Source organism: Plecotus auritus (assembly GCF_963455305.1).
Source record: "Plecotus auritus genome assembly, chromosome: 1".
In the NCBI taxonomy this organism is placed as follows: Eukaryota; Metazoa; Chordata; class Mammalia; order Chiroptera; family Vespertilionidae; genus Plecotus; species Plecotus auritus.
This window is the reverse complement of record NC_137770.1, coordinates 242,281,226-242,297,334: the sequence shown is the minus strand read 5'-3', so window position 1 is coordinate 242,297,334 and position 16,109 is coordinate 242,281,226. Positions and strand designations below refer to the sequence as shown.

The following is a 16,109-nucleotide window of genomic DNA, read 5'->3' as shown; positions in this document are numbered from 1 at the left end:
ATTTGAGCCCAACACCAGGCAGTCTTCCAGAGTGACCTGGTCCACCATTCCCTGAGTCTTTTAAAGATGGAGGTCTGCCCAGCTGGTGTGGCTCAGTGGCTGAGCATCAACCTATGAACCAGGAGGTCACGGTTCCATTGCTGCTCAGGGCACATGCCCAGGTTGCTGGCTCGATCCCCAGTAGGGGGTGTGCAGGAGGCAGCCAATCGATATTTCTCTCTCATCAGTAATGTTTCTATCTCTCTCCCTCTCTTTTCCCCTCTGAACTCAATAAAAAGACATTCAAAAAATACTTTATAAAAAGACGGAGAGTCCCCACCTGCTCCTCCTTGGAAGTCCTGGGTCCCAGTCCAGGAGTAGTGCAAAGTGGGCCCACATGGGTTGGACTGGGTGAACTGAACCGAGCTGAACCGGAAGGTCGTCTGGCTGAGCACAGGGGCCAGTGAGTCCAGGCAGCTGGTAGGATGCCATTCGTTTTCCTGGGTTGTATATGCTGTAAAGAGCTTATCAAGGAGGTGTTTACAAGTGGGAGCCGTGCCATTTTTAACAGATTAACTGTAACATGTTGGTTCAGTGACCTGACAACCCATTTTCCTGAACTGTTAGTTTACACTTAACTCTTTTCCTGGACAGTAGGCAGATAAAGAGGCCACGGGGTTGACAGGGAGGAGGCTGGCCATGCCCAGGGCTTCCATTAAGCAGTTAAGTATGGGCTCTGCAGGCTCTGATAGACCCTAGAATCCAGCCAGAATCATGCCTCACTCTTTCCTACGCGGTCGTCAAAAACCTTCCACCAGCCCTGCCTGGAGCTTCCTTCTGGGCAGGTCTGTGCGAGGCTCCAGTCCAAGCAACACAAGGAACTCGGCCGCTGCTGCTCTGGTCAATGGTTCTGGTCACTGCCACCTCAGAAAAGCCGAAAGGACCCCAGGCAGGTCCGATTATATTTTCTGATGTGGAATAGGAATATCTGACCTCCAGGGACATTGACTAACGTGTACTGAGCCCTAGACTGTGTCGCCTGTTCCCACTTCCTTGTTCTCATTTAACCTTAAACTACTCCAAGAGGTAGGTAGTACTTTCTTTATTGCTTGGATAAGGAAACTGAGGCTCAGAGAGATTGACTTAATAAAAATGTATGCAATTTACAGGTGATAGACCTGGAGTTCTCACTCGGTTCGGTCACATTTTAACATAGGTTCTTTCAGGATGTCTACCGATTAGCCACACTCTCCTGTCCAGAACTTCATTGGCTCAGATATCCTATGGGCACGTGCTTCAGTGAACACTAGGATGCTCCCCATCCCAGGGGGTGAAACTTGGAGAGTCTAAACCAATGATTCTCAGCCTTAGATGCTTACCAGAGCTTCTTGGAGTGTGTACACACACATGTACACACATGTGTACACACACACATGCAAAAGGCCACAACTGATCCCAACGATATCAATCTCTAAGGGTAAAACGTAGACATCTGTATTTTAAAGTCTCCCTAATTTATTCTCAGCCAGAGCTGAGAATCACTGACCCTACCTAACCACTGCCCTTACCGCTGGCCTGTGATCAGCATTTCATAAAGTTCTGGCCAACAAAAGGGCTGAAAAGTCGTCGTGGGAGGGGAACTTTGGGAAAGTTCTTCTTTCTTTAAAGGAGACATGAGGATGGGTGGGCCCTCTTTCCTCTTTTTGACCTTTGCATTCTGTGGTATACAGATGTGGTGCCTGGAGGTATTGCAGCCATCTTGGCACTATGAGGGAGACAACCTAACAGCCATTGGGCTGAAGGTGACAGAAGAAGGAATCTGGAAACTTGATGGCAACCTTGAGCAATTGAAACTAACCTGGAATCATCTTGCCATGAGAATACTTGTCATGAATACTGTCAATACTGATCAGTATTCTTAATTGTTTAAGATACTTTAAGTGAGATATTCTGTGCAGCCAACAGGCACACCCACGAGTGAACTTCACCTATGTCCTGCCAGGCCTATTTCTAACAGGGGCAGAGGCACATCAGCAGGTGAGGCCCACCTGACAGTAAGGCCTACACTTTGTCTTGCTGCTCAAGGGGCTCCTAACTAAAGTAAGCCCCAGGCATGTCATAAAATGACTAGTTACCATGAGAACTCTTCCAATAATAACTGTGATATTTATTATGCACTTACATGGCAGGAGCAGTGCAAAGTACTACAAGTACATCATCTCATTCCATCCTGAAAATGACGCAGAGAGATAAGGATTATCATCCGTGTTTTACACACTGGGAAGGTGAGGCTCAGAGAAGTGAAGGGATTTGAGCAAGTTTGCAGAGCTAGTGTGGCTGAGACAGGATGCTAACCTGTCAGACACTCGAGATTTTTCTTCTTTCCAGGAGACCTCGTGGTTTCATTTCCCCATGACTTATGATGCTCAGTGTGTTCACATACTCGCTGAAGTGCTTAACGATGCGAGTAAAAGGCATTCATCATTGTAATCCCTAATGGAGATAACAGAAATATTAGCAAAGGCTGAAGTGAAAACAGTTCAAGTGAGGCCTAATTTTTTACAAGGCCAAGGAATGATTTACTTTATCACAGCAAAGAATTTTATTTGACAAATGCATACTTTATCATCTCTGGTCTGCTGAACATGTAAGTTTACATTTTTCCTAGCCATAAAATTTAAATAATTTTGGCTCCAAAAACTTAAAAGAAACCTCCTCCTAGGTTCAGACGTCTCGCTGGAAATTTAAATGCTCACCACGGGGTGAGAATAAACACCATTTCCATTGGGAAGGACAAACTCTGGAGTCACAAAGAGCAGGGTTCAAATCCCGGTCCTGTGTCTTGCTGACTGGGACACTGGACAAGTCATTGTACTTCCCCAGGGCCCAGCTTCCTGATGTGGAAGCTGAGAGCCACCATTCCCACTAGGGCCGGGATGAGGATAACGTAGATGGCCTATGAAACGTGCACAGCAAAGTAGATGTGCTATGAAGCTGGACTGTCATGAGAAATAGGTACCAAGTGCCTCCCTGGAGCAGAGTAGCTGCTCAATAAATGATTGACCCCTTCCTTCTGTCTTCCCTCCCCTGGTCCTTGTCACCAGCCATCTTCAGCAGCAGGCCTCCAAAGAGAGCACCGAGAGCAAACCAGGCCTGCCCCTCTGCACAGGGCTGTGGACGGAAGGATGAGACAGCACCCACATCTTGGTTCACTCAGCTTTCCGTCAGCTTTTTACAGCATCATCTCTCCACTCTGACCCTAACACAGGGCTGCTGGCCAATCTGTTAGTGGGCCACCTGCCAATGTAGAAGACAAATTTGAGAAAGTGTCAGAGGACTGGGAGAAGGGACAGAGCAGGGGGTGGAGGTGGGGTGAGAAGAAATGGTTTTAAGTTGACTCAAGAGCCAAGGGTGTTGGGGGAAGTTGGAAAGAGACAATGCCCCGCCCCTCAAGTTAGACACAAGTGAGGGGTTTTCCAGGGGCTCTTGGCTGCTGGTGGGAGAAGCAAAAGGCAGGCCTGGGCAGGGCTTACCTACCCAAAACAGGTCAGGGGAAGGGCACCATTATCGCTCTACTGGGGTTGGGTAGCCAAAATTGGGCGCCAAGTCACACTCAGAAAAGCAGATAAAAAGACCAATGGTTCACAGACTTGTTTGGAATTGTTAGAAGTGTCTGAGGTCCTTCTCCTCATGACTAGCGTCTCATCCAAGCCCCAGGAAGTTTTCAGGGCAGTCACCATGGTTATCACCCTCCTTTACAGATTTGCAAACTGAGGCTTCATCACTGGCAATATGTGTTTGGTCACATAAGGTAGAGACAGATACAGAGAGTTGAGTTTGTCCAGTTGATCAGCCAGGTGTGGGGACCACTGACACAGCACCTGGCGAACTCAGTGCAGATAAGGAAGCAGAGCCGTGGTGGAGGTGGAGGAGTCTGCCCAAGGCCACATCACTGGTTAGCGGCTAAGACAAGGTCAGTGCCTTGCTTGACAGTCTCCAGGACGAGTGTGTCCCGGCTCACCCACAGCCTGTTTATAGTTAGCCATGACGACCTACAACACAGATAGGCTCCATTCATTCAATAAACCTTTATTGGGTCCCTCTTTGGTGCCAGGCGCCAGGGAGACAGATAAAAACAACAGGGTTCTGGGCCTTAGAGAGTTCATGGTCTGAGGGGGTGAGAGCTGCAGGGTGGCACGGTGGGGCTCCTGCGACTGAATGCGTCTAGCCCTGGGTCTCCAGTGAGATGTGATCAGGTGGAAAGCTGGGGGCACAAAAGGGCTTGATCAGCTCGGTATACCCGAAAGGGAGGGGTGCTGGCTGGTGGGGAGGAACTGGGGCTTCCGAGGAAGGGAGAGAAAAACAAGGAAAACAAAAGCTCCTTATATGGAAGGAAGGTTACTTTTGTTTTAATGAGCCACTTGCGTGCTGTGACTGTATACAACTCAAGTTAGAATAAACGGTGTTGAATGAAAGGTTTCTAAGGTTATTTCCTGGGTGTATAAGAAACAATGTGACATTACTAAAATATGTTAAGACCAAAATAGAGGCATCAAAGAAACATCCCTGTGAGCTCCAGTCTCTGTGACCGCAGAGGTCAGATCTGACGACAGTCCGTGCCCATCAGTGCCGTGAGTGGGACTAGCAGGTCCATGACCCCACAGCTGTGCCAGACAGACCTACGTTTGGGTCCCTGTCCCATCACACCTGACTGTAAAACCATGGGCAGGCCCTAGCCGGTTTGGCTCAGTGGATAGAGTATCGGTCTACACACTAAAGGGTCCCAGGTTCAATTCTGGTCAAGGGCACATGCCTGGGTTGTGGGCTCGATCCCCAGTGGGGGGCATGCAGGAGGCAGCTGATCAATGATGCTCTCTCATCATTGATGTTTCTATCTCTCCCTCTCCCATCCTCTCTGAAATAAAAATATTTTAAAAAATAAAATAAAGTTGGCTTTCTCCACTTGGGGGAGGAAGATAAAATTTCTGAGCCATCTTATTAAAAAAAAAAAAAAAAAACATGGATAGGTTATTCAACTGCCCTGAGCCTCTCTTTCCATCTGTCAGAGAGAATACAAACGCTGATTGTATTAATCACCAGGAAGCAAATGACCCTGAGGTTGAGTGGCTTAAACAGCAGCAATGGTTTCTCTCCCATGGTTTCTGTTGGCGGGGAATGGGGGACCCTTAGGCCGGGTGCTCCTAGCTCGAGGCCTCTGGTGAGGCTGCAGTCCAATAAAAAGCCAGGGGGTTCGCGTCCATGCTGCCGCAGAGGAGGGCTGGCATGGGGTGCTGGCGGGAGGTGTTCTTCAGGTGGCCCTCTCCACATGGCTACCGAAGTGTCCCTGTGGTGGGGGGCCTGCTTCCCCCTGGAGGAATTTGAGGGACTCACGTGGAGGCTGCAATGCCTCTGATGACCTCACCTGGAAACGCTTTGCCATCTTGTCTGCAGATTCTGTGGGTCACGTGGTTTGCCCTGATTCGATGTAAGAGGGGACAGCGCGGGGTGTGAACACCAGGGGTGAGGATCCCAGGCTGCCTACCATGTGCATCGAATGTGAGATGTTTAGGAAGAGCTTGGTCTCCCTGCCCTGCACCCATCAGCGTGGGGATGATAAAGGAAAGATGCGACCACTCCCCACCACCAGGCCTCAGGACACAGCCCGGGGACAGTAAGCAGTGGGACTAGTCATCCAGCCAATGGGTTTCTGAGCCCAGAGGAAAGACGGGTTTCCTAAATTTGCCTCCTCAGGCCCCTCTTTCCCTGGAGGAAGTCCCACAGAGACAAAGAGGTGAGGGACCCCTTGCCACAACAAAGAAGACACCAGCGCCGAGGACACACAGAGGTCTCAGAAGGAGACATGGGGAAGCAGCAGGAGGATCCTAAACTTCAGGCTGAGGAAGTCATTTTCTTTGCTGGAAAAAGGACATAAGGAGCCATTGGGGGTGTGGAACAAGCGTGACTTAATTCAAACCCGCAGGACCAGTTCATTGTCAGGGCTGTGTGTGCAGCCGAATGTGGAGGTGTCCAAGGAGGCAGGCAGTTGGAGCAATCTGCGCAGCAGGTTAGAGAGGGCAGCCGTGTGGAGAAGAGACCAGGACACCGTGGCCGGAGACCCCGCCCAGGAGCAGTCCGGTGTTGCAGATGAGTGAAGGCTTAGGAGTGGCTGGCCAAGCTGGTATCTGTGCAGTGCAATGCATCTGCCTCCCTCGGCCTGACCTCCAGCCCTGAGCTGACTTCAGTGTGGGAGGCCTGAGAACATGCGGCATGACTTGAAAGCAGAACTTTAAAACAAATAGTCTGCCTCTCCTCGTTCCCAGCTCTCCAGTGTGGAAAACTGAAGCCGAGAAGGGCCAGCCCGAGTGGAATGCATGCGGTTCTGAGCACAGCCCAAGGCCCTGCTCTGCCGAAAGCCTCCCTTCCCAGGCCGGGCGTCAGGAGGGAGGCTGGGCTCACTCAAGACTGTCAGTCCTGCCGAAACCGGCTTGGCTCAGTGGATAGAGCATCGGCCTGCGGACTGAAGGGTCCCAGGTTCGATTCCGGTCAAGGGCATGTACCTTGGTTGCGGGCACATCCCCAGTGGGAAGTGTGCAGGAGGCAGCTGATCTATGTTTCTCTCTCATCGATGTTTCAAGCTCTCTATCCCTCTCCCTTCCTCTCTGTAAAATATCAATAAAATATATTTAAAAAAAAAAAAAAAAAAAAAGACTGTCAGTCCAGCCTCGCTGCCCCGTCGAATCTGTTCTGACCACCCCTCAGCCCTGTCTGGGCAGGACTGACCTGCCCTCAGCACCCGCACATTGTCTGCAGGATGGACTCTCTTGCAGCCTAGGATGCCATGATACCCCACTAACGTGTGGGCAGACACTGTCCCTAGGCACTGCGTGTCCCCAGGGCCTCGCTCGAACACTAGGATTCTGCTGTCTGAAAAAGATGGTCAAATCATTTTCTCTTAATTTCAGCAAAAGCCCGTGGGAACTTTTTATAAATGCAGAATCTCAAATCCGACCTGGGATCTACTGAATCAAGATTGTCCCGGTGATTCACATGCACAAACCAACTCAGGGAACAGACTCTTTTTTGCATTATCTGGTTACGATTACATGAGCTTCTGAGGGGATGCTGACCCAGACTCCAGTTCTCTGAAACCCATGTTTTCACACTCACTGCTAAGCCACACCTTCCTACAGTATAGTTTCACTGAGGCATCAGTCTGATTACCTTTCGCTGGGTTATACATGTGCCTAAGACTAAGATCTTGAGGACAAAACACAGATCATGATCACCTCTGTCTCTGGTGCCAAGCAAACCCTGATACATAATGGTCTTACATAAGTAACAAAAAATAAATAAACCAACCCTGGCCGAAAGGGTTAAAAAAACCGAGTCACGCTGTTAAACAGGTCCAGCGGCATGGCGGGCTCTGGGACTGGGTCAGGGGCCGGATTCCCTCCACCTCCCCCCTCTGCCTCCCCGGCTCAGCTCTGGGCTTGGGCCCGCCCTCCTTGTGTCCTCAAGGTGGCTGCCAACGTTGCCCAGGGCCAGTCTTTCTCATTCAAGCCCAATAGTCAGTCATCCAGACTTTAGGGGAGAGAAGCTATTGTTCTTCCTTTCTTCTCGTTCCTTTTTCAGAACCTTCAGCAAATGTCCCCTCCGGTTACACTAGCACTAATGGACTTATTCCCTATGTCTAAGCCCATCCCTGAGGCCAGGAGTGGCCGAGCATGAAGGGCTCCAGCAGGAAGACGGGGCACTGTTGTTGGGAGCAGTGGCGACCTGGGTGTTGGGGAGGAAGCGGACAGATGTCGACCACAATGCTCCACGGGTCTGCATTTCCATTTCCTTTGAATCTTGCAACTGTTTTTCAGGCTGTCCAACATCACAGCAATCACCAGCATGGGTATGGCCAGAAACGTTTTCTATTTTTACATGACACACAAATTATTATGCTCCATTACATTGTTTCAGTGATCGACTTTAAAGGGCCCTGGCTTACCTCCTCCTGGAATAATAAAGCAGTCACAGGAGTTCTTTGGGCCACTCCAAAAACCACTCCGCAGCGGTTCGCCACACATAATAGAGGGTGCACTTGAAAGGCAACATCCAATGACCAGTTCTGGCTGAAAACTTTTGTGTTTTTCAAAAGTTCAATAAGCAGCAGAAGTGACCACAATGAGCTTGAAACTCTATAGCATGCTTCAGGAGACAAAGTACCTAAAACTAGCTGGAAAGACGTGTAATTTTTTAAATTAAAAACTGTAGACAGGAGAGGTAACAAAGTAAAATAAGCATGACTCCCACGTTTTTGTTTCAAAATAAAACCCGAGGTATGGGGAAAATTGTAATATGGAATTCAGAAGTCTGCTCTGGCCATATGCTATATTGCATGTTCTCTCTGCCTGCTGTCCTTGAGCCAGAAGGTTCTCAATGCCCAGACAAGGATAACTGGGACATAAAATCAATGAGGCCAAAGGCGACGGGGGGAAGGGGGCCGTTTCTGTCCTCACCTCAGTGAGCAGAGGGCAAACTTACCCCCACCAGACTCTGGACACCCATTGCTGATCTAGGTGGTTGGTGGTGGGAGACACTGGGTGCATCAGCATGGCCATCAGCACTTCCCAAAAGAACAACTTAACACCCAGGCCTGGTGGAGTCCCAGGAAGGAGGCTGATTGTGTGATCTTCACCAAAGGAAGGCAGCCTGGTCGGCACCCAGCCTCCTCTGTCCCATCTCAGAACTGGTTTGCGCGGATCCCGGCTCTACCTCTGACTCCAGGAGGCACCTGGTGGTACCACGGACTCTCAGATTTGGTGTCCTCGTGTGTAAAATGAGGACAATGCTACCCCTGTCATAGGTTGGAAAGAGAAAACACATAGCTCATGTAACCAGTGCCTAGAAATGCCCAGGACAGAGCGATCCTAGGCAGGCCCGTGCCCCTGGCCAGTTCCATTCGGTGCTCTGGCTGTATAAACACACCACGGAAGCACCTGGTCTGATCGAAGGCCTTGTGCAAGCTCTCTCTGCCTCCCCAGCATCCCCGCAGCACGCACCTGCAGTCACAGGATGCGCATCAAGTCAAACCTGTGAATGCTGCCATGACTGGACTGAAGAAAGCAGAAAATCCTCATCTTCACATGGATGCGAAACAGCACAAACTGAGCAGAAGAGCACGGCTCGCCTCTTCCTGAATGGAAGACCCTGAATGGCAGTTTAGTTTAACAGTAGACTCCAACTGATCACAGCCTTTGCAGCAACCACAGAAACAGACACCTCTCCTACCGGACTGTAAGATCCTTGAGGGCCGAGATCTCTTTCATCCAACTTTGTATTCTCCTGAAGGACAGAGAAAATATATGTTCTCCCTGGAAACTGACCAGCCAGCATTGGGAAGATGTTGACGAGAAGGATAAACTGAACCACCTTGAAGGGATTATAGCCTTGAAAGGCATATGAAAGGGATGCCTAATTGCTATACAATGAAAAATATAAAAACCAAAGTAGAATAGGATTGGACCCACTGCCTAATGAGTAGAGCAGTCACAATTTCTAAACTTGCTTAAGTTCAAATCACTCCTGACAAATGCCACCCTGGTCCAGAGACCGGAGATTTCCGTGGGGTCTGGCTCCATGATTCCATGTCCTCCGGCGAGATTTTTCTCTCTGAACTTCAGTTTCCTTAGTCACACAGGATATGAAATAAGTTTTTTAAAATTTCTCACAGCTGTAAAGTGAGGGTGTCCAAAATCTCTGCACACACTTGTAGCAAGCCTCCCTGTGAAAGGTTCCCTGCCTGGGCACTCCTGAGGCCCTTCCCGCCCTGTGCAAGCTTCTGCCCTATGAGACAGTAAACCACAAGGACACGAATGACTGTGACTCAGGCAGGAAGGGGCAATGGCCATCGAGAGGTGCTTATGGGGAACTTGTGGCTGTGAAAATGAGGAGACTGGAGATGAGGAGACTGTGGAGGGGCATCACTCAAGTGTTTCAATGTGGCAAATACTAAGCACCCCCCAGGCCAGGCACTGCGCCTTAGCTCAGAAAACATGAGACAAGCGTGCCTTGCACAGAGCCTCCCTCATAGTGACCACAGAATGGATGGCAGAAGCAGACACTTGGAGGAATGGAGAGGTTCCAGATGACGGGGGGAGCCTGTGCAGGGAGACAGGAGGGCAGAGCATCACACAGCTCACAGGAGGGAGGCTAGGGCTCTCTGCGCAGAGGTAGAGAGCGGGAGGGAGGAGCACACTGCTGTGGTACCATGGACTCTCAGATTTGGTGTCCTTGTGTGTAAAATGGAAGGTCGGGCCGCAGCGTCTGGGCTTGAATCAGCACATGATCACTGATGTTACAGCCAAATACACCTTGGTTCCATAACTAAAAGGAAGATAGCTAAAAGAAAATTCGCCCAAAAAAAGTAATTTAAATAAATTTATTTGCAGGAGAAAAACATCTGAACATCAGGTACAGGTCTGATCCACAATGATCCAACAACAGGCCTAACTTGTCCTGGGGATCTCGGATGCATCCATCCAAGTCCATGCAGCAATGGACCTGAGTATTCCACAATGCACATGACCATGACACAGTTATAAAGTACAACAGCAATACTCACCACTCTGTGAGCTACAGCTACAATATAAACAGTTTAGGTCCTTTGTTAAAAAAATGGAAAAAATATTTCTATTACAGCTTTATTTCCAGCATTTTCCATTAGATACAGCTTTATATATTTTCTCTCACGATAGACAGCAAAAGGTCGCCTTCTTTAGTATCTGTAGATAAAATATATTACTTGTTAAACATCTGTACTCTGAAGCATGTTTGCCATGTATGAGTTCAGATAAGAGAATGAAACTGTGCTGTGGCAAAATCCTGGCTGAGGATCAGGACTTGGATAGCTTCCATACTTGTTTTAAAAAATTGCCATCTGGGAAAAAAGAAGTGAAGACATTAAAGAGAACCGATATACTCTCTTTCAATGAGGCAGTCTAACTCCAGAGAATGTGCTTTCCATCTGAATTCCAAGTGTGTGGTCCCGAAGTGGAATTCTCTCCAGTCCAGGAGCTGCCTGTGGCTGGGAGCAGCACACGCAGGGAAAGCGAGCGGGGAGGGAAGGGTTAACTGAGCTACAGAGTTGGCCCCTGATAAACCAGCTCCTCCAGGTCCTTGGCCCACACAGAGGCAGGGCAGCCAGCACACCAACACGGGACCACGCACTCACTGAACTGCACACATAGAGCTTCGAGGAGGGTTCACAGTTCTTGACATGGGTTCCTGGTTGTAGTTTACAATATCTGCCTTCACCACCCTCTGTCATAAAAGAAAACAGAGTCATTATCAGAGCATCAGAACATTCAGAAAGGACTCCTTACAGTATATTTTCATTTTCTGAACTTTGGTGAACCCCTGATGATAGACACCATAAATGAAGCAGGGGCTGATATTAAAAGAACCAACCAGAACAAACTAGTGCAGAGCTGGGGTTGGCGGGCAAGGGAGCTTTCTTGTTGGGTTTTGTTTTAAGTATCTAATTGCAAATCCTTAATTGAGTCTTTCCTGGCTTTATGTCATAAGCTTAAGGTTATCACAAGTCTAATAAAAACCTGACAAATTAATATAAAATATTAAACCCTGGTTATAACTTAAAGCAAAGGGTTAAAATTAATCATTTATATAGTTTAACTGATAGACAAGAATTTGTTATTTCAAAGTAAAAAAGTCATTATTTATTAATACTTCCATAAACCACTATCCCCAGCCATAGCTTTTTTTAGAATGTTTACAGCAATTAGTGAGTTAGTGAGAAGAGGTGTGAATGTTAAAAGTCACATAGAAAGGAGAAATGTTTTGAGCAACTCATTATTTAAAATGGTGCCAATTTTTAAAACTTTCCTCCCAAATCCCTAACTTACTTCCAAATAGCTCACTAAAGGGTTATGAATAATGACTAACAAAATACAGAATGAGAATTTAGAAAATTACTGCATACTCATATTTTTAAAATAATTTAAACTGAAAGATAGTTTTAATTCGTCCTTCCTTCCCTCTCACCCACATTCAAGGATTATCTTAAATGATAAATTTAGCAATATGCCCTAATATTCATCTCTAGGTAATAATTTACATTAAAACAAATCCTTTACTGTTTTCAACTCTTATACTAAGTCTGCACACACAAGCAGACAAAGAAGAGTAATTCAAGACAAATTTTAAAAGTACTCTTTCAATTACCAGGCTATTTCAGGAAAAATGGTAAGGAATGAATAATGAAATAACTGCCTCAATTCTCCACTTCACTGCACATGTAATAAACACAACCATAAAGACAAATACGTGTGAAAGTAACTGAAATGTTATTTTAATTTGTTCCCAATTCCTTATTTCATTCGTAAGTCTCTTGGCAAAGGATCAATTTTTCAAAGTTCTAAAACAGGATGTATGCAATATTAATTCCAATAATGTACAATAATCATTTGAACTTCTCTATTCATAAGGGGAAAAGAACAAGATAGCATTCACTAGTTCTCACCACCCTCCTCCCCCAAATTGCAGTAATTTATCCGTTATACCTGCACTACTGTACTGAACAGAGTCTAGTCTGAGCAGAGGTGGAATGTTGATTATCTTCTTCCGGGTACTTCACTATGTCTGCCCTGACAATACGCTGTCAATTCCGTACAACATAAACGAGATGAAGAAGAAAGAAAGAAAAAATGGAAAGCATGTTCAATGACTGAAAATAGAAGGGAACACCAAAGGAGAAAAAGGAATATACACATAAATTTAAACATGTCTCAAAAGAAAACAGCAGACTATAGACATATAAAAGGAAGGAAAGCAAGCAAAGATCCAAGAAATATTATTCTTTATAATTCCACTTAATTGTTAAAATAGACAAGTCTGCTCCAGACAAGTTTGAGTTTTAGTTTTGATATCACAATTACACATCCTATCTAATAAAAGTGTAACATGCAAATTGACCATCACTCCAAGACACAAGATGGCCACCCCCATGTGGTCAAAGATGGCTCCCCCATGTGGTCAAAGATGGCCACCACAAGATGGCCTGCAGGGGAAGGCAGTTGTGGGCAGTTAGGGGTGACAAGGCCAGCAGATAAGGGCAGTTGGGAGAGACCAGACCATCAAGGGAGGGCAGTTTGGGGGGACCCAGGCCTGCAGGAGAGGGCAATTGGAGGGGACGAGGCCTGCAGGGGAGGGAAGTTGGGGGGGACCAGGCCAGCAGGGGAGGGCAGTTGTGGGTGATCAGGCAAGCAGGGAGGGCAGTTAGGGGTGACCAGGCCAGCAGAGGAGGGCAGTTGGGGGCAACCAGGCCTGCAGGGGAGGGCAGTTGGGGGGAACCAGGCCTGCAGGGGAGGGCAGTTGTGGGCGATCAGGCCAGCAGGGAGGGCAAGTTAGGGGTGATTGGGCCAGCAGAGGAGGGAAATTGGAGGAGACCAGGCCAGCAGGGGAGGGCAGTTGGGGGTAACCAGGCCGGCAGGGGAGGGCAGTTAGGGGTGACTAGGCTGGAGGAGGGGAGCAGTTGGGGGAGACCAGGTCTGCAGGAGAGGGCAGTTGTGGGCGATCAGGCCAGCAGGGAGGGCAAGTTACGGGTGATTGGGCCAGCAGGGAGGGCAGTTAGGGGTGACCGGGCCAGCAGAGGAGGGCAGTTGGGGGCAACCAGGCCTGCAGGGGAGGGCAGTTGGGGGGAACCAGGCCTGCAGGGGAGGGCAGTTGTGGGCGATCAGGCCAGCAGGGAGGGCAAGTTAGGGGTGATTGGGCCAGCAGAGGAGGGAAATTGGAGGAGACCAGGCCAGCAGGGGAGGGCAGTTGGGGGTAACCAGGCCGGCAGGGGAGGGCAGTTAGGGGTGACTAGGCTGGAGGAGGGGAGCAGTTGGGGGAGACCAGGCCTGCAGGGGAGGGCAGTTGTGGGCGATCAGGCCAGCAGGGAGGGCAAGTTACGGGTGATTGGGCCAGCAGGGAGGGCAGTTAGGGGTGACCGGGCCAGCAGAGGAGGGCAGTTGGGGGCAACCAGGCCTGCAGGAGAGGGCAGTTAGGGGTGACCAGGCTGGCAGGGTAGGGCAATTAGGGGCAATAAGGCCGGCCAGGGAGCACTTAGGTGTCAATCAGGCTGGCAGGGGAGTGGTTAGGGGGTGATCAGGCTGGCAGGCAGAAGCGGTTAGGAGCAATCAGGCAGAGGCAGGCAAGCGTTTGGGAGCCGGCAGTCCTGGATTGTGAGAGGGATGTCCGACCGCCCGTTAAGGCCCGATCCCGGGCCTAAACAGGCGGTCGGACATCCCTCAAGGGGTCCCAGATTAGAGAGGGTGCAAGCTGGGCTGAGGGACACTCCCCTCCCCCCCACCCCCCCGTGCACAAATTTTGTGCACCAGACCTCTAGTAATATATATAATTCCCTGTATTCAGAGAACAACCAAGAATTATGGTGCTTTTCTATTCTAACATGTAGTAAAAGTAATAATTCTGTTTCCTTCCACAAACATTACTGAGGATCTACCCTGTGCCAGTCACTCTGTAATGGGAATGCACAGGTAAGTTACATAGTATCTGTTCACAAGTTGCTGGGGACCTCATGGGAAGAGAAATACATTCACAGATAATTGTCATACAAGGTAAGTGCTGTACTAGTAGACCTATATGCTGTGGTAATAGAGAGGAAGGAGTAATTTTCTTTGAAGGTAGGGAAGAGGATGTGTGTGTGTGTGTGTGTGTGTGTGTGTGTGTATCATAGGAAGCCATATAAGATTTATAAATTTTATATTTAATAACATTTACTATTTGTCAGAGATATTCTTTTGATGCTAATTGCCCCATTCCTCACAACCCTAATGTCCATGGTCATCCCATATTTCATATAAAAATAAAAACAAGTTCAAAATGCACTTTTCTGTCATTTAAAAAAAACACCTGACCTACAGTTTAAGCCCAACAGCTATTTTATCAAATATCTAAGAGTTTTGCTAACTAAAGAATCAAAACTACTGTTAGGTTTTTGTTTGCAATAACCCTTAGGATAAAAAGACTACATGTGACAAGTATGAGAGAGAAAAAAATGCTCTCCAAATTGTTCAACTTTAAACTATCCTGGTTTTTTCTTTCTTTCACAATTTCAAATATCTTATTTCAGAAAACTCTTATTTCATAACAGCATCTAATAATTAACACATATAGAAAACCATGTTAATAAGGCTGCTGGTTGCGATGGCACTTATAAAGACTGAACGAACTAGGAGTAAATGAGTGGGGTGGGACGGTATACTGGCCTGAGCAGGCTCTGCCCCAGTTCCCAGCAGCAGCCTTAACTTCTGGACAAGACTGTGATTTACTGGGCAGAAGCATTACTAACCGCAATGTGAAGTACTGTGGGAGGGGTATGTCAGTAAAACACTGAACACCATTATCTGCCATCGCTGAACCTAATTGTTTCATGACAAACTGTGGGTTACAATAAAGAAAAGGGATTTTCATAATCAGTAAGCAACTCATCAATCCTCCAAAATGTTGGTTTAAACCCTATTCTATAAACACAACCAGGTTACTGACCTATGGTCAAAATATTTGGTCAATGTACTGACTAATATAAATAGCTTGGATATTCAGCATTAATTTTCATCCAATTAATGAAGAACTAAAAAGGCAACATCTTTCTTTCTTGGGGGCCTTCATTGTTTGGCATAAAGCTTTGTACAAAATTTCTGAACTGGCAGCCAGAACCAAGGTTTTGCTTTCTAGGAGTAGCAAAACAGAATATCTGGGCCATAAACTTCCTGGCAGGTGATTTCACAGGAGTCGGACTGTTTACAAGTCACTCATTGATGTTTTCAGAGAAAATGTTACATACAAAACATCAACTTTTATTTGAACACCAGCTTAGCCCTTATTATGCAGAGAATAACTGCGGTGGGTCCTGGAAGTGGAAGTGGTAACTATCTAGCAAAAGCAAGAAAGCAACCCTGGAGCTGGGGGAGTAAGGTATAAGGAGTAGAGATGGACTCTTGGGAAGACACAAAAGATAAATTTGGTCTACTCTGCAATTGTGTCCTTTTTTTTAATTTAATAAATCTTTATTGTTCAGATTATTACAATTGTTCCTCTTTTTTCCCCCCATAGCTCCC

The 16,109-nt window shown here is 47.6% G+C and overlaps 1 protein-coding gene across 2 annotated transcripts in view; it reads right to left on the bottom strand.

Moving 5' to 3' along the window:
- Positions 1 to 10,393: 10,393 nt before the first annotated feature.
- Positions 10,394 to 16,109, bottom strand: part of RAB28 (RAB28, member RAS oncogene family) — a 73,051-nt gene continuing 67,335 nt past the window's right edge. The window contains exons 7-8 of one of the 2 annotated variants that reach the window (XM_080677157.1): positions 12,549 to 12,643; positions 10,394 to 11,289 (exon numbers count right to left, since the gene is read on the bottom strand). In XM_080677157.1, coding sequence (XP_080533283.1) covers positions 12,554 to 12,643 — 90 coding nt within the window. In that variant the 3' untranslated portion in view covers positions 10,394 to 11,289; positions 12,549 to 12,553. The remainder of the gene's footprint in view (positions 11,290 to 12,548; positions 12,644 to 16,109) is intronic. The other variant, XM_080677156.1, reaches the window with a different exon arrangement.